Source organism: Grammomys surdaster, unplaced genomic scaffold, assembly GCF_004785775.1.
Source record: "Grammomys surdaster isolate TR1022 unplaced genomic scaffold, NIH_TR_1.0 126278, whole genome shotgun sequence".
Lineage (NCBI taxonomy): Eukaryota > Metazoa > Chordata > Mammalia > Rodentia > Muridae > Grammomys > Grammomys surdaster.
In genome coordinates, this window is record NW_021621078.1 from 551,911 (window position 1) to 577,932 (window position 26,022).

The 26,022-nt window shown below is 52.3% G+C and overlaps 1 protein-coding gene across 2 annotated transcripts in view; it reads right to left on the bottom strand.

Annotated features, from left to right (window-relative positions):
• Positions 1-22,834, bottom strand: part of Tmem132e (transmembrane protein 132E) — a 58,230-nt gene extending 35,396 nt beyond the window's left edge. The window contains exon 1 of one of the 2 annotated variants that reach the window (XM_028759384.1): positions 22,530-22,834. In XM_028759384.1, coding sequence (XP_028615217.1) covers positions 22,530-22,596 — 67 coding nt within the window. In that variant the 5' untranslated portion in view covers positions 22,597-22,834. The remainder of the gene's footprint in view (positions 1-22,529) is intronic. The other variant, XM_028759383.1, reaches the window with a different exon arrangement.
• Between the last annotated feature and the right edge of the window lie 3,188 nt (positions 22,835-26,022).

Genomic DNA, 26,022 nt, shown 5'->3' on the forward strand with positions numbered 1-26,022 from the left:
CACACAAATACATACATACATACATACATACACACACACTCACACACACACTCACATACACACACATACACACACTCTCTCACACAAATACATACATACATACATACACACACACACTCACACATACACACATACACACACACTCTCTCTCACACACACATACACACACAAATATACACACAGTTATACATACATACATACATACACACACACACTCACACATACACACACAAATATACACACAGTTATACATAGATACATACATACATACATACACACACACACATGCAGGGACATACACATGGACACACACAGACACAGATACACACAAAAAGACACATACAGAGATACACATAGACACACCCACAAATGCATACACGAACATGTACACACACACACTCTCTCTGTAGGAGAAATATAGTCAGATGGCTCCCAGTCACATAAACAAGAGCCCAGCCTCATCTGGTCAAGCTTCAGGCACCTGCTGACTTCCCTTGTTACAGATCATGGGACTTCTTGAGTGTGTATGTGGTACTTGAATGACAATATCTGACTACAAAATCTTTCATAGATGTGTGGAGGGGCCTCTGAAGGTTGTCCCACCCTCCCTCTGCCCACAGCTTAGGGCTACCTTAGCACAAGGCTCTTTCATCTTCTGACAAAATGGGTCACAGGCCCAGTCTGGGCAGTTACAAGGCTGGGGCAGACTAGCCTTGCTAGAGAGAAGACTTCCACAGGTGTTAGCATTGAAATACTCCCTACATGACCCCACCTGCTGCAGAGTGGGTTCCGAGGGCACCCGAACCTCTATTCCTCAAGGAGCTGCTTTGCTGCACCCAGCCTCGACACACAGCATGGTTTCTCAGCTGGGCCTAGCGGTACTTGTCATACTGTTCATGCTCTGAGGGTCTCAAATGACCATGCGACAGTTGAGAGCAAGGGACCTGTGTCTGCTCACTTAGGACGTCACGGCTGATTACATAAGGAAATACAAATGCTTTTCAGGCAGTTGAGGATCAGCCCAGCCTGCGCTTGCAACTTCTAAGCGTGCTGGTCCTTCCCAGGCTACCGGGTTCCCTGAGCCACTCCGGGCAGCTGAGTTCAGGCTCTGGGAGCCTCAAGCATCCCTTCTACAGTCAGAGAACCCGGTTTCAAATCCTAGTTTTTCCTGCTGTGGGCCTTTGAGTAAGCTCTCTGGACTTAGTCACCTGTGTTTTTCAGTGCCAGCCACCTTGCCATCTTCCCCCCTGGACTGGCAGTAAGAAGGGCTTCCACAGGGCCTAGTCCAGATCTGGCTGGGTAATGAAGGCAGGGATCTGCTACAAATAGGGATATTTCGCCTAAGTCACTGGGATTTCTCTCCTCGGAGTGCATCTACTCTTTGATTTCTTTCTTCTCAGCCCTGCTGAATGCCAGGGGGTTCAAAGAGAGGTCACATCTGGTCTCCGAGGGGACAGTCCTGCAAACAACTAACAGAGCTGCTGAGGGCATAGCACAGGGTTGAGGAGCTCCATCCAGGAGGCCTGAGAAGAGCACCCAGCAAGAAGAGCACCTAGGAACTAACTAGGAAGCAGGTATGGCAGTGCCAACCCATATTCTCAGCACTCTCGGGTAGATGTAGTAGGATTACAGTGAGTTCTAGATCATCCTGGGCTACACACTGAGGCCCTGTCTCAAAACACAAACACACAAACAAAAAATACAGCCATGAAGAGCAAGTGGGAGATACTCAGAGAACCTGGCCCTCAGGATTCTGGGTTCTGACGTCACTGGTCACTTGAATGGGGTGAGGCACATGTGTTTGGGGAAGGAAGTAGGGAATGATGAGGGTCAGGAGACAGGGCAACTGGGGTCACTAGTTGGAGCTGGAAGCACTTCCTCTCCTCATGGGCAATGGGTGCCAGAAGGTTTGTGGACAGATCAGCTGACCATGTGAGAAAGAACTCAGAGCAGTCTGCAGGGAAGAGACCCTGAAGGGAGAGCTCTAAGGATGTGGTTGTCTAAGTCTAGCTGAGTGACATAATTCCTGAGCATGGAGAGCAACGGAAGAACCTTCCTAGGGGATCTACGAGGAGCCCAGACTCCAGAGTCCATCTGCTGAGCTTGGTTGGCCTGGCTCCTCACTGACAAGAGCTACCTAACCTTGGGCAACTTCCTGTCATTTCTGGGTCTGTAAAGTGCTGCTGCTGTTGTTGTTGCTGCTGCTCCTCCTCCTCCTGCTGCTGCTGCTGGTGGTGGCAGTGTGTGTTTATAAATGAATTAAATATAAAGAGTGCCCAGGTCAGGGCCCATGACTATCTGGCCACTTGGTGCATGGTGCTTACTGTATCTTATGTTTGAAACGTGTTTTTAAGAAGAAAGGGTGGAAGGTTCTCAGAACACGGCCTGTGTTGTTACAACTTGAAACTGCCTTTAGTACTCTCTGCAATGGATGAGCTTTGCTTTGTTATGGGAACTGAGTTTGCCATTATTTTCCTTTACTTTCACATACGTATTTCCCAGAGCACAGTAATTCCATTCTATTTTTGCCAACTTTACACCAATGGAAAATGGACATGCCAGAAGACCTACTTCTCATTATTTATTAATAAAGCAATACAGCAAAGAAGGGTCAACCGCCTTGTGATGGTTGGTTTTTTCTCCCCAGTAAGCTTTCCCATCTGCTTCACTTCAGCAGCATGCCTGAGGCACGCATTCATCCTCAAGGGTCCCAAGCCTTGCTAGTGAGAGCATCCCATTTCCCTCTGCACACGCATTTTAGGTTGCCTGGAAACAGAGTCCAGACACGAGATAGTTAAGGCCAGGTGTGGAGGGAGTGCTGGGAAGGGAAGGATGCAGGATCACAGTTACGGTTTGTATTTGACATCTGAGTATAAGGAGGGACAATATTGAGTCCAGCCTAGGGGAAGGGCAGGACATTCACGGGGCGGGGGGGTCGTCTCCTGGATCTTGAGGTTCTCAGCACAGATGGGGTACTTGGAAGGAACATCAGCCAGGGGACTGGCACTGCACAGGAGCCTTAGGAAGGTGGGAAGGCATAGCCAAGGAGCCCAGAAATGTACCCCAGGAAATGGATGGCTGAAGATGGATCTTGTCCAGATCATACCTAGGGAAGGAGAAGCTGTGAGGGGCCCTCTGTGGTCTAAGCCAATGGACACTCGGTCTCACTATGTCTACTCACCTAACAAGCTCCTATGCAGACAAGCCACCACAAACCTCTGCTTCTCCATAGCTACCCAGAACAGCACAGGTGTCCACTTAGCATGAACGAGGAGGCCATTGGGCCCGGGAAACATGGGCTGGCTTCCATAGCATACATCTGGTACAGCTTGCTGGCTGGAAACCACCTGGGTCTCCATGTCTACACCAGCAGTAAGAGAAGAGACTGAGCCACTCCCTCAGGTCCCTGCCCGGGTCTCTGAGTTGTCAGGGAGCCTGTGAGCCTCCAGCCTCACACCCTCAGTACTGATGCCTATGGCAGGTGAGCATATCACACATCTGGCATGACTCATGGGCTTAGCATCTAGGAGGGCACTTGGCGGGGGTGGGGGGTGCAGGCCTCCTTCACTGCCACCGGTCTGTACCTTAGCCTTTCTTACTCTGCCTTCTGTCCACCTAGATTCATCCACTCGGATGAGCACTTGAGACTAAGCATTGGAGATCACTGGGCTGACACGAACGAGCTCAGACTGAGGATCCTGGCTGATGGGAAGGGGTCCTTGATGCCACACAGGACAAGTCCAGTGGGCTGTGTTTAGGGAGAGAACACTCCAAGCGATGACTCACACCTCAACTCCACTTGCTTCTGTCCTCCTCTGACCTGTTCCCAGCTTTATCTGTCACAGGGTGGGCTAAGGATGCCATCTCTCGTGTGTGAAAGGGACCAATGCACGATTCATCCCATGTGTGCATGGTGGGGATGGAGCCTGACCAACTTGATTCTCTGGATCTTTAATCCCCAGAAACGGCTGTCCTTTCCCCTCATGACCGACTGCTCTGGGCTGTACCCTCCCTCCACTGATTCTCTGGAGATGATGCAGCTTGTTCAGGGGACACAAGGACGCTTTGTGTCTTTTTGGTCCCTAAGTGTTCCTATAAACGACAGCATTTCCCTGGCTCATGTGTCCAGTGTGTAGCAAGAGGTAATGCTACATTTCCTAGGCAAGAACAACAGCAAACTTCCTATCATATCACACCATCTCTAGGCCAACCCTTCAGATAGGAGAACTACGGGAGCCCAGGCCAATCATCTTATGCTTGCAGAGCTACAGAGAGGTAAACTGAGGCCCGAGAAATGAAGAAGCATGCCAGTGTTCACACCAAGAGGAGACAAGGCTGTATGGCAGTCTGACCTCTGACCTTTGCTTACCCAACCAGACTTCAGGGAGGGTAGCGTCATTATAATCTCACAACCAGCGACACTCTCAAGAGCATGCCCAGTGCTGGGTGGCAGGCACTCTTCCCTCCGAAGGCATCAAGTTTTGATCCTTCTTCTTTTTCTCCTACCTCAGAATGAGTTTCCAAGGAAACCTGAGGTGGGGGGGGGGGAGTTCCATTAGCAGCAGGCTAGTTCCCACAGCAAGTGTCTCAGGGAAAGTGCAGAGGTCAGAAGGTACCCAGAGAGTAATACAGAGCCTGGAGCCCTTTGGCTAGGTTCAGCCCCATTCTGTGCTGACTCTAAACAGTTCATATTGCCCCTCTGTGGGGTGAGGTGAGGTCTGGGGCAGCTGCAGGATGAGGCTGCTGACAACACCCCCAGGACAATGGGAAGATCACAAAGTTCCAGAAAGCCCCTGAGCCCAGGGCTCTGAGGTGCTGTGGAGGGGAGAAGAGGCTTGTAGGCAGGAGACTCCGCCCCATCTTTTCCTCCCAGGTCCCAGAGGGGCCAAAGCCATTACAGAGAAGGGACATCCAGTCAACAAAGACAAATTGGCTTAATTGACCCAAATTAGAGGCAGGGAGGGCCCAATGGCCCAGCTGCTGGTGCATTTAATCACTGTCACCCTGTGTGGCCAGGGACAGCCCCTCCCCCAAGGCCACAAGGGTCATCTCCCCTGTGAATGGCTGTCTCTCTGAGTCTTCCATCCTCAGGAAGCAGGGCTGGGACTTTGGGGAAGAAAAAAAAAGGCCTCTGGTCAAAGATGATCATTGCCCAACAGAGTTGACAGGAGAGCTTCAGTAGAGGCCCTAAACCCCTTATTCTGAGGTCAACGGCAAAGGCCTGGAGGGGGAGGGGCTCTCTGGATGCTCTGCACAGGATCTTTGCAGTTGGGGCTTCCTAGAGGGTAGCAGAGGCTCCTCCCATATCTGGATGCTTCTATGTTTCACTCTCTTAGCCACTTTCTCTCTTCTCATTAATGAAGGGGCAAGTTAACTGCTCCCCCAAATATCTATACAAAGCGAGAACTCAGAGCCCCCTAAACAACTTTCTCCACAGGACGCCTTTAGCTCTCTTTGCCAGAATTCTACACTTCAAGAAGGCAGGCAGGCCACTCGTCTATCAGATCCCTATGGTCCAAGCTGGAGATCATTTTCTCTGCTACAGTGAACATCAATGAGAGCCCATGCAGAACTAGATCCTATGTGTTCCAGCTCCCACAGACCCCCTGGCTTGGCCTCATGGTTCTCCCTTTCCAGCTGCGTACTTCCTTTTCTTGCTTGGAATCTGATTTATGGGAGCTGCTTTCTTGGGCTCTCCCTCCAGCCCTTAAAAGAGCCCTGTGCTCTGTACATCCCGAGCTCCACCCTGCTGGGTCAGAGCCAGGCCTGCCCTGCCCCGTCAGCTCTTCTCTGGCTGTTTTTGGTCCCCAGGCCTCTGCCAACACAGGGGCTAAAATACCATTTCAGAGAAGACCCTCAAGGACTCCTGCTAGGATGGGTCAAATGAAATATCTATCTGCCCCTGTGTCCCCTCCTCCCCACTTCCCTTCATGATCCACTCAGATTCTCCAACATTTTGCTTTGTTTTGATTTGTTTTTTCCAGACACGTTTTCTTTGTGTAGCCATGACTGTCCTGGAACTTGATCCATAGAACAAGTTGCTCTTGAAACTCACAGAGATCCACCTGCCTCTGCCTCCTGATGCTAGGATTAAAGTTCTACACCACCACTGCCCCGACTCTCCAACTCTTAAGTGGACTGCTTATGAACAGTTAATTGGAAATTGCCAGGTGAAGCCTGCAAGCATTTCTCAGGACCAAAAGGGTCTTGAATTTAAGATTCCTTTAGGTTGGAGACATTTTAGAAATGGGAACTAAGAGTAAACATGAACTTCATTTCTGTTTTGTGTGTGTGTGTGTGTGTGTGTGTGTGTGTATATATATATATATATATAATTAGCATTTTGACTGTGGCCTATTTAATGAGTGGGGTGTGGAATTCTCCAGTTGAAGATGTTACATTTATGCTCAAAACATTTCTGAGTTCACAGCATTCAGATTTTGTGGTATCAAAACTCATGGTCCCAAGCTAGCCCACCATACATGTTATTCACAATGCATGCACTGAATCACTCCTTTTACATGCACAGTGAGACTCAACTGTGGCTCCAGGAGGCCTGCCTTGAGCACTTAGACCTAAAACAGAGACCAAATGAGAGAGGTAAAGGCCAAAGAAACAGATAGAAAATGAAAATAGTTTCCCCCCAAATCATTAAAAGATAGGTCTGGGGACTGACCTGAGGTAGCTCAGTTGGTTAAGTGATTTCTGTGTAAATACGAAGGCCACATAAAATGGTAGGTGTAGTGGCAAGCACCTGTAATTCTAGCACTGGGAAGGCAGACACAGAAGAGTCCCCCAAGGCTTCCTGGCTAGTTAGTCTAGCCAAGTCATTGAGCTCCAAAGTCAGTGAGAGACCATGTCTCAAAAATTAAGGCAGAGAATGGTAAAGCAAAACATTGAACATGGACCTCTGGACTTTACATGCATATGCACACATGTACATAAACCTTCTCACTCACACACACAAATACACATGCACACACACATGCACACACACAAACCAAGCATGCAAACACACGTACTAATAGTACAGATCCATCTTCAACACACTTTCTCTTCTTGTGCAAGCCACTGTCCCCTAACCCCAAGCCTCCAAGATTGACCCCACAATCAGGTCTTTCAACATTGGGGAACTACCCAAGGCCAATCTCAATGCTGGGAGCCTTATGCAATGCTGGTTTCTGGGCCCCACCTGTTCTACTCCCTGCCTTGCTTTGGCATTGGGTCACCCCAACAGTTACCTAGGAGCAAGTTCAGATGCTAAGGTGAATGGCAGAAGCACGACATCCTTTGCCTGAGAAGCTTCTGAATCCAGACAAGGCCAGATCCCAGATAACCCAATTCAACCCATCAACAGTTGCAAAAGAATTTGCCATTCACATTAGGTCTGTTTTTCTACCTCAAAAGGTAGCGCCTGGCACCAAACAAACCAGCCCACCATGGTTCCACAGACCTGAGGACAAAAGGTATGAATGACATCAGCAAGTGCTTATGGGGTGTGGGGTGCTCACTGCACAGGCTTGTAGGATGCTCCCTAAAGAGAGTCATTTGTCTTCCATGCTCTGATTCTCCAGATACCTCTGACCTTGCTCCCTGTCAGGAGAGACTGACTGTGGAAGTCCCAGGAGCACATCCCCATCCTTAGAAAGCTTTTGCCTGAGGGCTTTGGATGTCCCAGTTGGGTCTCTCCCACTCGGCTCCATGGCAGCCATCTCTCTGCCTTGATTTACTTTCTCTGAATGTGTGCCCCTTATGAGGGGCGAGCTCCTTTGTGCAGGTGTGTGTGAGCTCAGGGCTAGTGAGATGCGCCTGGAGTAGAGACAATCTAGCTAGGTGTGAACGTCTGAGAAGAGGCTGAACCCTGGATGGATTACCCGGCTGGAGCAGCCTTGGTGGGAGCTGGCTGAGTTTTCTGCTAAGTAATGGAGAAGGAGAGCAGGGAGCTCTGGGGATCAACACACTCTACCATGGGATCCAAGTGCTTTGGTGACACTTCACAGTAGCAAGGCTGCCTCTAGAGAGGCCTGCAGCTCATGCTGTGTTCGGGCCACATCCCCAAGCCATGGAAGGCGATTTCACATTTGTAACAATTATTCACTTAATTGGGTCCCAATTAAGTGGGAGAAGGAGCGGGGGCTGTGTCTTGTGTTCATCCTCCTTCCTTCTCTGCACATCAAAGGGAGCACAAGAAGATGATGAACCGTTGTTCTGTGGCATCTGGGACAGTCTGCCTGCTGGGGAGGAAGAAAGGACTGGTATGGCACCTGTCTGCTGCCACCCACACCTGCCTTTCTGATGACTGTGGCTCTAATCCCACTGGAATCCCTCCAGTGCCCATGGCTTCTGGAACCAGCCCATCTCCTTGGGGCTCATCTCCATTGGAAAACAGTGGGGGCTCAGGGAAAGGGGCATGAAGGTCTAGGAATAGCCCTAAAAGTTGTGCCCTGAGAGTCCTCGGAAGCCTGATGCCGGCAGACTCAGTGCCTGCCTATTGGCTCCATGGATGTGTTTCGGGGATGCCACAGGGTCATGAGGAAAGTGGAACTCATGGAACCTTGGGAAGCTCCTCCACTTTCCTTCACCCAGCTGCTGGCTTTCATCTGTGTCACCTGTCATCTGTATGTATCACAAGCATGTTATGTTGTATATCATGTGTGATATACATTTCCCCTGCCTAAAGTTACAAAGTCACTGATTTCATCCAATCCTGTTACATTCACACAGAGAATGTGGTCCAGGAGGGAAAAGGACTTAGAACTACATGCCAGGGCTGGGCTACCAGGATGAGGGTACCCTTGTTTCTGGCTCCCATATCAGGCAATGGTGACATTTCACAGTAGCAAGTGTGGTGAGCACACAGGAGAGATGCTGAGGAAGAAGGCCCAAACTGCCTCACCCTGCAGAGCTGCTGGTCTCATCCCTGCCCCCTGGTCACAACAGAGCTGTGGCCATGATGGCATGGGGGTGGTCTGGGTTGAGCCTAGGTCCAAGGCCATAGGCATGGCTGCCATGCTGAGCCTCTAGCTGGAGGGGAGCCAGGTCACACACCTAGAACCTGGGGCGTGGTTCTAGATCTCCTCTATGGGGCCAAGCTAGCAGAAAAAGTAACTAATTACTTTCTTATTGGGCTTAAGGACCTCTTCTCAGAATGGACATCATGCCTGGTACAGTTCACAGAAAAAAGAAGCCATGGCTAGATAGGTCGCCACCCCCAGGGGTTCACCTGCTACTATTATTTTGCTAAATGGACGTATCAAATTGCGTCTAGATATTTATCTTACACCCATAGACTAGTGTAGCTCTCAGGACTTATCACGGAAGCTTCATTTTGAAGGCTTGGCACACAGAGGTACTGGGGAACGCTTTGCAGGGTGAATGATGACCAAAGCAACAAGCATGCGCTTGGGAGAATCAGTACCCTGCCTCCAGATCTGTCTGGGAGCCAGCCTGTGCTTTTTCTGAGCTATGGTGGAAGAATTCAGCCTCTAGAGGGCGTCCCAATGCTCTCCACCCAATCCTTGCCTAGTGGGACTCCGAATCCCTCTGATAAGCAGTCCAAGTCTTTCCCAGGATGCCCCATAGACTGACAAGAAGGGCAGTTCCTCCAGAAGAGTCTTAGACTGACAAGGGAGGCACACGTCTCCAAAAAGACCTGGAGTGGCAGACATGGCAGCAAGTCTGTGTGTCTGTCTGTGTGTGTGTGTGTGGGGGGTTACTTCCTGTCTGATGATCACCTCCTGCCTGAGGGAGGAGGCAAAGTTTGGGTTTGTGGACTTGAAGGCCAGGGCAACCTGAGTCCCAGTGCCCTGTGGGAAGGAGCAGGTGGAGACAGGAGAGTCATCCACATTCCAGTCAGGCAGCTGGCACTGACATTATTATTTCTTTCTCTTTTCTTTCTTTTTTTTTTTCTCATTTTTCCTACTTAGAACAATTTACAGAAACCATTTATGGGCTGTTTAGAGGAAAGATGAAGACTTTTAAAGGCAAGGCCCAGAGATAGTTTTATGCAAACTAACTTTCGTGGCCTTAGAGCAGGAGTGTGAGTCTTGGGGTTATGGTTCCCTACGACAGAGGAGGGGACCTGAAGGACAGCCGTGGACAAGGACAGGGAGCAGCTGAGACAGTAAAGGAGGATGTCTGTCATTCCAAGCCTCAGCTTCCCTTTTTGTATCGAGATGATTACATGTCACTTACCATCTGCTTCTGGAACCCCCAGTTCCTATTGGCTCCCCGACTCCCAGGGTCCCTGCCCTGTAGATTAGGAGGCTAAGGCCAGGGATCAGTAGTCCATCCACTAGTGTGGTCTAGAGTTGAAGCACATCCTGTCCCCTGCCTCCTCGGAATACCCCTTCCATGCTATGCAGCCCAGTGAGCAGTCTCCAGACAAAACTGTCTCTGTCTCTGTCTCTGTCTCTGTCTCTGTCTCTCTCTCTCTCTCTCTCTCTTTCACACACACACACACACACACACACACACCCTCTGCCATGGCACTCCTGGGGTTCAACACGCTGCTTGGCCCAGGGTTTGGCAGCTGTGGCCTCAGTGGCAGGAAGCCACCACTGGCCCTCTCCAAACCCAGGTGAGACCAGGTGTTCTGTAGGTACCTCTGCCACTTGGCATCAACTGCACTGCACCAAACCTGCTTGCACACTTGCCCCGTGCCAGCCTGTGGCTGTCACATGCCTGCCTGGTGTGTTGTACACACTCAGCATGAGGAAAGCTTTCAATAGCATTAAATTAACAATCACTGCCATTAATTGAGCATGTACTATAAGCCAAACCCTCCTCCAGGCCCACATTATCTCCTTTCTTCATTGTAATGACTAAAAGGATCATACTGCTAGCACACCATTATGTAAATGTGGAAACCAAGATCAGAGAAGGCAAGCCATTTCTCTAAGATCCCACAGCTAGAATCTGACAGACAAATGTGTGAATGAGTGAGTGAAGGAAGGAGTAACTTCTCCACCTCTCGCTCCTGTCACTCATTTAAGGACTGGTTTGTCTCTCTAGCAGTTCTCTAGGTAGGAAGAGTGAGAGGACAGGAGGGAGCCACACCTACGATTTATTCCTTTCTTTTGAGATATAGACCAAGAATACCTGTGCTGGGCCCTGGTCCAGGTGCTGGATACAACACTTAACAAAATGAATGTGTTTCCTGCTGCCAGGAGCCTCCCCTCAGCTGGGGGCTCAACCTATGAGCAAGTAAACACATAGCTCTATGTCGTAAGAGAGATCCCCGAGCTGAGAGAGTGGACAGAGGTGCATATGGAGAGCGTCTCTGGTAAGAAGTATTTGTTTGGGAGATTAAAGGACAAACAGAGGGACCACAAGACCAAGTCTCTGAAGCACCACACCCAGCATGTGGAGGACATCTGGAAGTCTATGTGGCTAGAGCTGACTGATCAGAGAGGCAGGGTTGGGAGAAAGGACAGTCCTTGTAGGCTTGGGAATTCCTGCAAGGACTCTGGCTCTCTCTCCTGATGAAGTGGCATGGGGAGGAGACCCTGAACAGAAGGGTGACTGCATTTGACCTTGATTTCCAGAGTCTGGCAGTGGTTGGGGGTGAGGCACAGGAGCTCCATCCAGGCAAGTTGCTTCTAAGAGGGGTCACCAGTGTGAGTATGAATCACCCCAGCTGGGAAAGGCGAAGCCAGTTCTAAGTGGGCAGGGACTTCCAAGAATCAGGAAGAGCTGTTTGGGCTAGTGGGGACCTCAGAAAGTAGGACTCAGAAGTGCCTCTGAGGGAAGGAAGTCCTGGATGCACCCAGTCAGCAGGGCGAGAGAGACATGTGGTTTGGAGCAGCAATGCCTAAGGATGGGGCTCAGAACTGAACTAAGCCTGCTGCTGGCAGTGGAAAGTCAGACTTCTGAGGCTGTGACCCCGCAACCCCCCAACAGAAGGAAGTAGGAGCTACAAACACCAACTCCCAGCTTCCTATGGGCTTCCACAAGGAAACAACCATGTTTTGGACAGATGGATTGGGATGTATTATTAAAAACTACTTTGCAGCATAAACATACATATGGCTTCTGCTATCTATCGGGCAATAAAGTCAGGGGCCTAAACCCCACCCCCAAGCCCTGGAAAAATATGTGTGTTTATCCGTGCCATCACTAGGGACAGGGGAGGAAAGAAAATTACAGAGGAAGAAGAGTGCAGGTGTTAGGAGCAGGAGTGGGAGTGAGGGCCGCTGGGACAGGCCTACATGAAGAGACCCTTGGGGGGTTCCTTGGTGCCAATGACACCACTAAAAACAGTGGCTCTGTGACTTTGTCATAAGGTGCCATGCAGGGCATGCTGCACTAACTACACACCTTCAAAGACCCTTTAGGATGGAGGAGATTTCCTTTCCATTGTAAATGTGTATTGATGCATACAGTGTAACGAGTCCGGGGGGACTCCTTCTATGCTGTCCCTGTGAGCTTTCAGGCTATAGGATCGAGGAGACTAGGGTCCTGAGTCAGAAACCATCCATGACCTGGGCCCTGGTTATGGGGTAGAGGTAACCCTTGTTCACCGTGGGCACTGCCTGATACAGATGTGAATCTCAAGAGGCCACAGCCCCTCCAGGCAAGAGCCAGGCTTGTGCTACAGCAGAGTCGGAGTCAGGGGGACCAGGTCTACTACAGGGATCTGGGGAGGAGGGAGGGTGAGAAGGAGGGAGGGACTGAGATAGCTTCTGTGGTCCTAAAACTCAACCGTGTGTTTCTAGGGGGCATTAAAGTTTAAAAAGTCTCCAACAGAACAAAACAGAAAACCTAATCACCAAAAACCCGCTCTCTGGGAAGTCTTTGGCACATCCTAAACATGCTTCCTGGAAGGCTCTGGCTTGCCTGTGGCTCTGGGCAAGAAAGAAACCTATGTTTACTAATCCCTGTGGCAGGTGCCCGCTGTTTTTTCTGGGTGTTTCCATAGTGGGCTCTGCCCCTGCACAGCTTCCCCAGAGACAGCTCCAACACTCCTATGCTGCAGGTAGGGAGGCCGAAGCTCTGGTGACCAATCTGCCAAAGTCTCCAGCTCTCAGGCCACTTGGCTGCATTGTGTTGGGAAGGGTTGGAATCGGCTGGGTGCTGTGGAATCAGTCCAATACTTGCCCCATGTGCCTGGCTCGTGAGGTCCTCTCGCAGGCTGGCAGAAGCCCTGTCTCTGCCGTTAGCTGATGAGTCAGGTGTGAGGTGAGGCTGGCTGGGCCTCCATCACACAGTGAGGACAGCTGGGGGTCTCTGGGCTTGGACTCTGATGTGTTGTCCAGGAGACTGTAAAGCCAGTGCCTCCAGGAACTCTGGCCCTTGACAATTCCATGTCCTGAGCCGTGGGTCACAGGCTCCCTGCCTTCCATTTGCACATCTGCAGACCAACATTGTAGACACAGAGTCCTGCAGTGTCAGCTCCCAGCTCGCCACGGAGGCAGTACTCATCCTCAAATCCAGCTCTGAAGGTGACTTTTCACCATCCGAGGTGGTACCTGAGATGACTGCTAGTGGACACTTTCCATGCCAAGACCCACAGTTGCAGAAGGCGGTGCTACAACTCCCCTCCACACTCTGGACAGATCTACAATTCCCTCGCTGACCTGGTCATTGTTAGGAATCCAGCTTCTGTGCCATCTTCTCTCTCCACAACTCTCAACAGCTTCTGAGCACTCCGTGGGACACAGGGTCACCATTTTTTGAGGTCTCTAGACAGAAGATCTCTGCAATAAGTTGCTACTCACATGCCTCGCATTTAGCATCCCATACTGCACCCCAGCAAGCAGCCTCAGTTCACCGGTTCATCTTACCCCTAGGCTCTGAGCATAGGTGAGCAGCCATCTAGCCCCCATTCCTTGTCTTCTCTGGGGAAGAAAACACTGACTGCCTCACTTCCAGAACAGCATTCTGGAACCTCATTAGAGGCTCCTGAGACACCTCCTCCCAGATGCCTCTCCTGATCTCTCAAATTACACAGTTCTCTCTCCCTACTAACATTCCCAGTCCCTTGCATAGTTGCTCCAATTGTTTGGTCACCATCTTTGCAGACCAGTCTCTTCTCCCCAGGACATCACATTACAAATCTATTTAAGAACAGATTAGCAGAGGCAGTGCTTCATCTTCACACTCAACATGGCGCCTGGCATACACTAGTAACATTAGTAATGATAATATTGACAGCCATCATTTTTACGAGTTTGCTCTGCATTGGGCTGGGGTGCAGTGTGAAATATTTGGCATGGAGCAACTCACTGAATCGTCACAGCAAAGCCCGCAGATGGAGTGCTGGCAGTGGGCTGGTCGTCATCGTTGGTAGACGATGCACAGAGCTTAAGCACAGAGTAGCTAAGTAACTTGGGCACAAATCACACAAGGAGCCATGAAGTCAGGCAATTTATTGCTGTGTGTAGGGAGAGGGTGGATGGAGGGGGAAAGCTATGGATGACACAGCCACGTGGGAACAGAATAGGGTCCTGTGCTGGCACCAGGGGATGGGTCTATACCCAGCACCAACTGGAGGGCACAATTTGTGCTCACCACACAGAGCAATGGCTGCCCAACACAGGTATGTGGTCAGCAGTGGCCAAGGTTGGGGAGAATGTCCTGGAAGGGCTGTCAGTGTCCCATTAGGTGGCAATACTCACCATTGTCTGTCTTCCCTACCCTCTCAGCCCTCTCACTCCTGGGCTGGCTACTGGCAGCTTTTCCCCCTCTGAGAACATCCACAGAAAATTGAGATCATTTTTCTGCTGTGTTGGCAGCAGAGAAAATGGCCATTTTTCCTATTTCCAACTGAAGAGTTTCTTCCTATTAGACAAAGGCCCCAAACATGTACGGTCCTGGATGAAGAACAAGGTAGGAGACAGATGGACCCCCCTGTGGGCACCAGGGATGATCAATGGCTACTGTCTGGTGGTGAGAGGCTAAGCCAGTAATACCAAGACACTTGCAGGCCAGTGACGAGGCAGGATGAGAGGTACCAGAGCAGGTGACCCAGAACAGATTAGGCTTCAGGATGCTCAGGGACTGACATGTAGCAGGCTCTGTGGTCCCTGAATGCTGGCAGAGCCTCCACATCTTGCTCAACACACCTCAAACAAAACTGTGTAAAATCAGGCCAAGTGAGTGCATGTCATGCCCAGGTCTCAGGGAGCAGGATGTTTGCAAAGTTACATAATTAGTCAAAAGATCAGACTGTGAGAAAGAAAGAGACTGCTGTATGGCACCTGGGGTACAGTGAGGTAAGGACACTGGCATTTAGCCTCCTGGGGTTGTCAAGTGCTCCCCCTCTTTCCCCCCCTCTCTCCCCTCTTGCTCTCTTTAGCTCTCTCCGTCTTGCTGGCCAGCCTTTTGCCTTCTCAAGTAGCCATCCCTGTCCAGGGCTCTTCACACACTTTCTCCGTGGAGGATGGAGGCTTGTAGATGCTGATGGTGCCCCTCATGTTCTCATCCCTGGACATTCATACTCAATGATGCCCCATTCAGCAGGATCTCACTTTGTATGACAAACGGCTCAGCACCTCTGGTACTCCCTACTCCCCTTACAGGACATTTTGTCTCTGACAAGCATAGCATACCCAAGGACCATGTATACTGCTGACTACCGCCTCCCTGCATGAGCCCAAGGACAGCTCTCCAGCAGCTTGAGGAGTTTCATTCAAAGACTGTCTGGCCCCAACTGAGTACTTTCAGAGTGCTGAGGTCGTTGTCTGTGTATGTGTGGATATATGCAAGGCTTTGTGCACTGGTTCATTCAGACAAGAGGTTCTCAACCTGTGGGTCATGACTCCTGGGGCTGGGGGGGTCAAATGACCCTTTCATAGTGGTAGCCTAAGACCATCAGAAAACACAAATATTTAATTATGATTCATAACAGTAGCAAAATTACAGTTATGAAGTAGTAACAGAAATATTTTACCATTGGGGGTCACCACAACATGAGGAACTACATTAAGGGGTCACAGTATTAGAAAGGTTGAGACCAGCTGATAGACAGTCATCATTCACTCACTGTGCACCAGGATGTTCCTTGGGACACAGGATGGCAATGGCAGAGAAGGGGTCAGTCATATGCCATCTAGGGACATTTATGATCATGGCCAGGAGGGAACCCAGGCAGCGTACCATTCAAATAGGGGATAGTCAGTATGGACGGCAGCATTAATTAGTCTTCTGTTAACTGAGAATCAGTGTGGCTGTCCTGTCCACTTGACACAAGCTAGAGTCATCAGAGAGGAAGGAGCCTCCATTGAGAAAATGCTTTCACAGGCAAGTCTGGTGGGGGTATTTCCTTAATTAGTGATTCACATGGGAAGTCTCAGCCCATTGTGGGAGGGGCCACACCTGGGCGGGTGGTTCTGGCCTCTATTAGAAAGCAGGCTGAGCAGCCAGTAAGCAGCATTCCTCTATGGTCTCTGCATCAGCTCCTACTTCTAGGTTCCTGCCCTGTTAGGTTCCTGTCCTGACTTCCTTTAATAACAGCAATATGGAAGTGTAAGCCAAACTCTTTCCTCTGCAACTTGCTTTTTGGTCATGATGTTTCACCATAGCAACAGAAACCCTAAGACAGTGGCTTTCTGGACAGAAGGAGTGAATGTGCTCTCTTGAAGACAAGGCTGGTGAGAAGGTGAAAGACTGTTCTAGTCTAGGGAATGACATGAGAGAAAGTGTAAGTAATTAAGAGTCTAGACACACCTAAGAGACCAATGGAGAGAGAGGGGAGCTCAAACAGCCTGGAGGTTCACTAGTTCCTGTGTCTCTCTGCCCATGCCAGGGTTGTCCATGATGGCAAGGGAGCTCCAGGTACAGACTTGGAAAGCCTGGCTTTAGACATGGCCAGGACAGCTCACTGAGATGGCTTCACACAGTGGCTACCTGGGGACACAGTGGGACCACTGATCACAGCGTGGATAGGTAGGAAGGAGTCTTGTGTCTCTCTGCCCTTTAGGAACCCACAATGTTCCTGCTTGGGATAGATAATGGAGATATCTCTGAGTACCTGACCATTGTAAGAGCTATCCATCCATCCTGAGGACCCTGGGCATGTCATCTTCCTAGGTCCAAAGATGGGGCCAGGGAAACAGAGAAAGGCTGGAAGGCTCTATAAGCAAGCACATCACTTCCCAGCTATTTGAACAGAACTGGGAAAGCCATTTGAGTGAAGAGGGCAAACTACTTGCCTATTCTCATGGACCAAAAGTTTGGGGGAAGAAAATGCAAAGAGAAGGACTCACGTTTGATAAAAGGGGAGCTTTTTAAAAGCAGATAATTACCTAGATAATTTTGTTAAAAAGAAAGAAAGAAAGAAAGAAAACCAAGGTTTTCTTCAATTACCTTCACTACTCTTGCTTCTTTTTTTTTCAGCAAATTATTCATTTTTGCATCCATTCATTCATGCAACAAGCATTGAATTATCTAGGTAATTGCTTCTATTTTCCACTCATCCTGCTGGGTGCTGAGAGCCAAAGGGCCTGGTCTCCCCCTCCCTTTGTGTGTGTGTGTGTGTGTGTGTGTGTGTGTGTGTGTGTGTGTGTGATCCTGCTGGGTGCTGAGAGCCAAAGGGCCTGGTCTCCCCTTCCCCCTCTTGTGTGTGTGTGCATGCGTGCATGCGTGTCAGCGCATGCATACACTCGTGTTGAGAGATGGTAAGGGAGGAAAGGGAGCTGAAAGGATAAACTACAAGACACAGCAGTAACTTCAAGGCCATACGTGCTGGGCTACCCTGAAGGTTGGCTTGCCTCTGGGCTCGACCTGCCTCATTTCTAAAGTCCCAGTCATTCTCCATTAAAAGCATTTGGCTGCCTGAGCACTGGTATGTCTTTGCCAGATATGTGGCCTGACTGTTGGGGATGGCAAGGCAGAGCACAGTCCGCCTGAATTGATGGCAAGGCATGTCCACTTTGCTTTGCAGCTGAAAGGACAGAGAAGGGGAAAAGACATTTATTTTCTTTAAAATACACACACACACACACACACACACACACACACATGCACACACACACACAACTGGCTCATTAATTTCTTATTAAAATTCTGTATTGAGTTCAAACAGGGAAGAAGGGAGGACTGCTAGGGATGGGACAGAGGGGTGGGGAGGGCAATCAGAGCCTTGTGTTGGCATTGTGGCAGGCGAAGGGAGCAGAGAACTAGGGGGTTAAGAATGGTCTCCTGGCAGAGGAGGAAAACAGGCTAGAGAGGGAGTGAGCTCCCTGGGCTAAGACACACTGCAAATCCTGCAGCCTGCAAACTCCAGGTCATACTGCCTTACAAAAATTGTTTTTGTGGTTCAGGGCGGCATGAAGGGTGTGTGTGTATGTAAAACTTTTGGCCTTGCACAGGGTAGAGAAGTATTGTGTCATTGGACTGTGACTTAGATTTCACTCTCATTTTATGAGACAGGGTCTCACCAAGCTGTCCAGGCTGTCCTTGAACTTGGTCTGTAGCCAAACATCTTGGTTTTGGCTTTCTCCTGGCTCAGCCCTCTGAGAAGCTGGAGTGATAATGGGTAAGTCTGTACTAAGAGGTCTGCTACACAGTGCCTTGAGAGGAGGAGCGAGGTGGGGGCCTTTGTCTGGGCTCTGTGGCAGGGCTAGGCAATCCAGCAGGGAGAGTTGGCCCTCAAGTTCTAACGGCTGTCTTGTGCTGTGTGACCAGGGGCACCAGGGAAGGCTAATAAGGACAGAGTGTTAGGATGGCTGATCATGGGAGGAGGGACTAGCTTGGGATTGGCAGAGTCCTTTGGAATGGCAGAGATAGGAAACACCTCTGGGGATGTTGGAGTAAACCAGGAACCCCATTTAGGCTCCAGGGATGTTTATTTTTCCAGCACTAACTCACTGTATGAGTTCCAGGCTCTTTCCTGCATGTCTATTTTCCTCATCCATGCATACTACAGGGCTGGATTCGACTGTCCTGGGGGCTCCTCTTTCAGTGCTGGATGCTGACAATGTTAGACCCTGCCCATGGATATGGACCACATCCTGGAGACTGGAGGCAGTGCTTGTAGCCTCTCATCTACTCCAACCTCACGGGTGCCTTTACAAGGCTCAGTCTTAGTGTTGGCCTTCCACAGAGCCTCATGAAGCTGGAGCCCAGCACCCAGCCATTCTCAGAAAGCATTCCAGTAAAGCTCATTTTCTGCCACCAAGTTTAGAACACATCCCCACCTACTGGCCTCACGCATTAACAGAGCTGAGCTCCACAGCCAACACAGGCCTCTCTCCCTGGCCTGCTGCTTGCCCAATCCTGAGAGATGCAGTAGGATTGGCAGATACAACCTACAGGAAAAAGTCTTGGTGGGTGTCAAGACAGCCTGTGGCCTCCTAAGACCATGGCCCAAATGTATCACCTGGGGATGTGCAGTCTGAGGGAGTCACTCAGGAGTATAACCTGGGCCTGTTCCCCTCTTGCTCTCTTCTAGAAGCTGACTCCGTTTCCTACCCTCTCTTGCTTCTCCCATCCATTTCTTCTGAGGTGTATATGTACCACTGGAGCTGAGACTAACACGAGAGAGTATGTGTGAGCCTTGGGGTTGGGGGGGGCTTAATGAATGTGGATGTGAACTGGGCCCCAAAGGCAACCAGCTGGAAGTGCCAGGAGAACTTCAAGAAAGGGCTTTGAGGAGCTGGAGGTGGTCTGAGAGTGTCCCTTTGGGGAATTGCCCTTTTGGCTCAGCTTTAAAGGATGGGGAAGGGTTTCCAGAGCCAAGATGTTGCCTACAGAAGACTCGCAAGTCAGTAGGGTTTTAATAAGGCACATGGAAGGAGGAGAGAAGTTGGGAACACTTTGGGGAAGATGTACATGGGACCAAGATCAAGAAGGACCTTGATGTCAGGGAGAGAGTGGGTCTTTGGTCCCACAGGAAGCCAGTAAAGATGCTGAGTAAGAGAACACTCAGCTCTCCAGCAGGCTCAGCCACCACGCTGATCCCCCAGACTCCTCAAACTAAAAAGAAAGCATCATCTCCCCAAAGACAGATACAAGAAAACAACCTTCTTAGCTCTTCTTCAGAGGTATCCTTAAGACTGGGAATAGGGCAGGAGGTAGCCAGTCACTTCACTCTGCCCACCCACCATGAGCTGGGTCCACAAGGGATGTGGGGCTCTCTCTGTTCAGACAAGGGCTCTGCTCAACAGTCTGGCAGAACATGAGGAGGGAAGTGGTGGATCACAGACCGCATGCTGTGGCTGGGGGAGGGGGGGGGACATGATGCTAGGAAGGCAACCCAAGGTCATCCAGCCCAGCGGCGCCACTGTCAAACAGTAGCCCAGGCTGCTTGGCCTCCTTGTCTGTGTGTTCAGGAGCCTGTGGCCTCAGTGGTATGCTAAGTATTATAAATTGCAGCCCCCACCCCCACCCCCTGGATCAGCCTAGAAAACCTATTAAGAGTTGGCCTGAGTGACAGTATGTCCACGTACCCCCTCTAACTGGGAGAGGTTGGCAGGGCGAGCATTAGGCAGTTGGTCCTGCAAGATGAAGGCCTGAGGCTCAGGTTTGATTTGTTTTTTTTTACAAGATGTATTTCTTTCATTTTGCTCTTGCTTGTTGTGGGATGAAAGTCAAACTGAGGCAAGGCTTGACAAAGGGACTTTAGATCTCAGAGTAGGACTTAGAAATGGAGCTAGGAGTGGGGACAGAGGGCTGCTGCTCATCTCCCTCACTTCTTTCCACAAGTCATCTCCTCCGTCCTGAACATGCCTACACGGTGCTAGCATTGTGTGTGGACAGATTATGGACAACCATCACTGCTCACAGCTACTGGACACCCTAGGCCCAGAGACATCAGGGAGCCCTAGATAAAAGGCTCACAGCAGGCAAGACACTCCAGAAGGCCTGCCTAGGCCAAGGGTTTAGGAAGCAGACAACTCTGGCAAGCCAGGAAGGAGAACAAATCTCTATAGCTAGGCCTGAGAATATGCTAGTGAGTAGCTGGGACCTAAGGACAGCAACTTAACTACCCAAGGGCCAAAACTGACCTGGGAATAGAGCTCAGCAGGCGTAAGAGGCATGCCTAGGCAGCGGCCTGCTAGGCTGAGCTTCGGGTCACTGCCAGCCCACACAGCTATCTTACTCTTACCCACTGTCAGCCACCCCCAGGGATGAAGATTTTTCTCTGACTGCATCCCTGGCCACCACTCCATACCTTATTCCTGCTGGTCATTACCTGCTCATTGCTCCCGTGAACAAACAAGAGAAAAGCAATCCCCAGCGAATCCAACCAAAAGCAGAACAGCTTATCCCACAGCAGGAGAAAACCAGCCACCCAGAGGAGATAAAGCTTATTCCCCACTACCTCCTGGCCCTTGGACCCCATGATTCCTAGAGACCATTCTTTCTCCTTACTCTTTCAACCTTGAGAATACACCGTACTCGGGGGCGGGGGGAGGGGGGTGTTGTGAGCGAAACCTCTGGTTAGAGCCCTTGGGGAGGTTCACAGCGCACTCAACCAGGCTGCCAGGGGCTGCGCAGATTCCTGCAAAAGCTGACCACTACAAACGGAGGGTTCTCTCAAACCTCCAGATGGCTCGCTCCACTAAGGCCTTCTCCAGTTCTGTCCTTGGCTCACCCCTCGGGAGTAGGGCATCAGAGTCCTCCACCCCTAGCTGGTTCTTTGCTAGCTGGGGAAATGTCCCGGGTTCGCTGGTTTCACTTGGGCGCAGCAGAGGGCCGCTCTCCCTCCCCCTGCTTCCACAGCTCCCTTTCTCCCATTTCGGTCTGTGCCCCTCTCCTCCTGGAGCATCTCCAGCTTGCGGAAGCCCGCCACAACGTCTTCCTGGCTCATCTGAGTTCCCACTCTGGGTGGGGAAACTGTCCTGCGACCCCCTGCCTCCAACCTTCATATCCTCCGTCTCACTGTTGGGGCGCACTACCCCGGGTTCCTCCTTCCATCACCCCTTTCCGGCGGAGCCTGGAGCCCAGGGCGAGCCTGGGGAGCAGACGCAACAGATTGCAGAACGCTGGAGCGCGGCCCCGCTGCCTTCGCGCGCCGCCAGTCGCCCGGCCCGCGCCTGCTGCCCAGACCCCCGCCCGCCTTGCTCTGCTAGCCGGCCGGCCGGCCATTGAGATGCAGCTCACAAGCCTCCCGGGCCCGGATCGTGCGCGTCCCTGTCCGAGGCCCGCCGCAGGAAGCTAGGCAGCCGGCCGCACGGCCCCGCACCCGCCTGCGCGCCGGGGCCCGGAAGCCGCGATGCCGCGGGTCCCAGTGGTCCCCAGCCCCTCTCGCTGGATGGGGAGCTGTGGCCGGGTGCCCGGGACCGGATCTAGCCGATCTCTCGTACCCCTCTAGATATCCGTGAGCTGACACACCCCCAGGGTCTCAGGTTCTTCCCTGAATTCTAACTCTGAGACCCTGAGAGTGACCCCCCCTCCAATCTCCCCTGGACCGACCTCGGTCCCCTCAGCGGGCTCCTGCTGCAGCCGAGGACGCCGTGCTGGTAGCGCCGGCGGAGAGTCCAGGGGAACATTGGGATGAGGGTGCCCCTTCCTCCGGTTCTCCCTGTGCCCCCTCCAGGGGCGCCCGCCGCATCTTCACCCCGAGTCTGCGCCGCGACACTTACCGTGGGCGAGCAGCACAGAGAAGCAGAGTAGGGCGGCGCCGCGACAGCCCGACATCCCTGGGGCCATGGCCGAGGCGGGGGCAGGAGGGGTCGGAGGTGGCAGGGGTCCACGAAAAATTGGTCTCAGGCTGGACTCGGTCGCCTCCAACTCACTGGTGCCCAGCTGTGTCTGTTGAGGCTTCGGGGGCCAGAAAGCGCAATTCGGGGACACTTTGAGGGGAGGAGGGGCGTCCCGAGCACCACCGGCTACACCCTCGGAGCCGGCGGGGGCGCAGCTCGGGGCGGGAGGAGTCTCCACCTCCCTGGGCTGGTGCCCCCTGCAGGATCTGCGAGGCGAGGGGGGAGCCGCACGTGCGGTCCCAGGGCCCGGTAGCCACCGGCGTCCTGGCGGCTGCGGAGGGCGGCGTGCCGAATCCCCTGGCCTCGCTGCACCGCTCAGATCCGTTCTCGCTCGAAGGTACAGATCCCCAACGCGAGCTCGAATCGCCTGGGTTTCGGTGATAACCCCACAGGCACAGTGCTGCTTTCTTCCTCTTCCAGGCGCCCTGCAGTAGTCGGGAAAATCGCAGGTCGGGAGGAAACGGATGATTTCTTTCGCAGAGAGAGAGAAAATCCAGGCAACTTTAATCCATCCGGGGAAGGAAAAGTTTCCTTGCAGGGATGAGACAGGCGACGCGGGTCGCCACCACCCTAGGCGACGCCCAGACGAAACGCCTGAGGTGGGTGACCAGATGTTTGTCCCTTCGCAGTGCTCGGTCTTGGACTCCAGCGCTCTCTCCAGTCTCGACCCGGGTCTGCGCTAGCACAGGCCGACTCGGCGCCGCCTGGCCGGGCTGGGGTTCGATGGTTGGAGCAAGGGTGGAGCTCTAGGCACCCGTTGCCCCATGGAGATGGAGCTTGGAGAAGCGAAGGAGCGGAAGCGCCAGCTAAGGCGCCCCAGCTCGAGCCGTTTCTTCCTGGAGCGTCTCCTCCAGTATCCAGCCCGTACGCGTTGTAGGATGGGAGATGGGGTGGTCAGCCCTCGGCAGCACCAGACTACCCCTTTCTTTCCTCTCCGATAGGGTGTCGCTGTCTCAGCAGAGGGGTGCCCTGCCCCGCCTCGCACTGCTCTTCGCCTTCCCTGGGGGAACCTACATAAACCTTGAACTTTTCCGAGGTTCAGAGTCTCCGATGCCTTGTCCTCCCCATCACCCCCGCCCTGACCGTTGCCTCGGTGCGGCAGGGCACAGGCTGTCGCTCTTTCGGAGTCAGTCTGGGCAAGTAGATCGCCGCTCCAGTCCCGCCTGCGGGTGGCAAGAAGCGGGAGCGCGGCCAGGGGGCTAAGGCAACCGCACCTGCGCAACCCCTGGCCGAAGAGGCAGCAGCGGGTACCTAGGAGGCCTAGGGAAGAAAAGCGAGATGCCGGTAGGGGTCCAGCTCTCCTTGGACATAGGGTGGGGGAAGAAGAATCAAGGAACAGGGGGAAAAAAGAGGCGGGGGGAGCCACAGTTGACTGAAGCAGTCGCTGCCACCTCCACGGCGCTCCTCTGTAAATGGTTCGAGAAAGAGACACACGTACACTGATGCTCTCCGCCCTCTTCCTCCTCGGTCCGGCATCCAGCGCCCACCAGGACCGTAGCGGGCGGGCGCCCAGCTTGGCGCGCTCGCTCCCTTTTCCTCCCTCCCTCCCCTCCCAGATTCCCCGTGATCACGTGGCCCCGGAGCGCGCGGCCCACGGCTCGCGCGCCACGGAGACTCCCCCTCCCCCGGCTCCCCTGTCTGTCCACGTGTCCATTCCGCATTCCCAGCCTGGGGGCGCGCGTGGCTCCTTAATGAGAATCGGCTCAGGGCTGGCCTAGCCGTTCAGTTCTTCTCGGCTTTACATTTATTATTATTTTTTTTCCCCGCTTGAGATTCAGGTTGGTGCGATCCGAGTGGGACCGGCCGGCTGCTGCGACTGCGGTTCTCCTGGGTAGACGCCACTGCCGACGCCGGCCGAGGTCCCTTTTCAAAGGATGCCAGCTCGTCTCCGGGTACCGGAGATGTTTTCAGTGGTTCTATACGAGGCGCGGGTAGGGGGCAGCCTCTCACAGCCTCTGGGTCTGCAGGGCACCCGGTGGGAATCACACGAGCTGCCGCGCCCAGCTCTTCTGGTTGGAGCTCCTCGGGCAGGAATAGGCAAGGGACGCCGCAGGAGGCCGAGGAGTGACTTGCCTCTGCCTACAGGTTGTTTTGCAAACCTCTGAAGGCGTTGTATAGTCCCCCCTCTATACCAGAAGGAATGTGGGGCTAGACAGATCAGAGCAGTGGTTGGTGGGATGCTCTGTCCACACCTTGTCTACCGTACTGGGGGAGGGGGGTCGGTTGTGAGAAACTGCCCCTCTGCACTCTCGCTCAGTCATCAGCTAAGAGAAGAGGGTTGTGAGGCAGGCATTCATTCCCACCATCGTGCCTTTTCCATTAGAATGCAACCCAAATCAGACCCGACAGTCAACCGCCAATCAGGCATGGGATCAATGGCCATGATTTGACAGCATTATTGGATGTCACGAGGGAATCCTGAGAGGTTTGATCTCAATCTGGAGAGGCAGTCTCTTGTCCCATGGACATAGCCCATATTGAGAGAATGGGACTTAAGAGTCTCCCTTCTAAACCAGAAGGAATGTGGGGCTAGACAGATCAGAGCAATGGTTGGTGGGAGGCTCTGTCCACACCTTGTCTGCCATACTCAGGTCTTATCTAACCCTCCTGATCCTGTGAGTAAGTATCCTTTTCCTCCAGAAAGGAACATTTTGGGACAATGGACTTGGTGACTATGGGAACTTTCCTCCCCTAGCTACTGACTGCCCCTGCTTAGGTTTCATATTGGAACCTGCCTCGCTGGTCTTTCTCCTCCCCCATAGCTCAGAGGTTCAGTGGGGAGAGCCAACAGTCTATTGGAGGCCCTGGGGACAGACTATGCTGTAGTAGTCAAAGAAGATGATTCTCATTAGGTCCCTAATGCCCGGTGGCAATTAATGTCACCTAGGGGCTTATTAACCATCCCAAGGAGAGGCAAGCCAGCTACCAGCTCTCTCTCTCTCTCTCCCCTCTCCTCCCCCCATCTGTAGTGTTGAGGCATAAGAATACAGGATCCACTAAACACAAGCAGAGTCCTTCTGGCCCTGACCACCAGACCACTGGGGACCCAGAACTTAGGGATGGTCTGATGAAAGAGACAGAGTTGCTCTCCCTAAGATGCTAGCGAGGCTGCCCATCTCTACAGCTTCTGTAGCTGACTTCAGAGCCAATGAGAGTGAGGGCTCACCCAATCCTCCTGGCCCTGGCTGAAAGTAGCATACTGTATTGGGCAGGGTGCTAGTGGCCTGGGGCATCATGGGTTTCTGTAGACCCCCAACTCAGTTTCCTGTGCTTCCACCCCAACTTTCACAAGAGTACTGTGGATGTCTCCAACCCCACCTGTGTCAAGGAGCCAACCATGAGCAAGGGAGAATTAGCCCTTGTTCCCACAGAT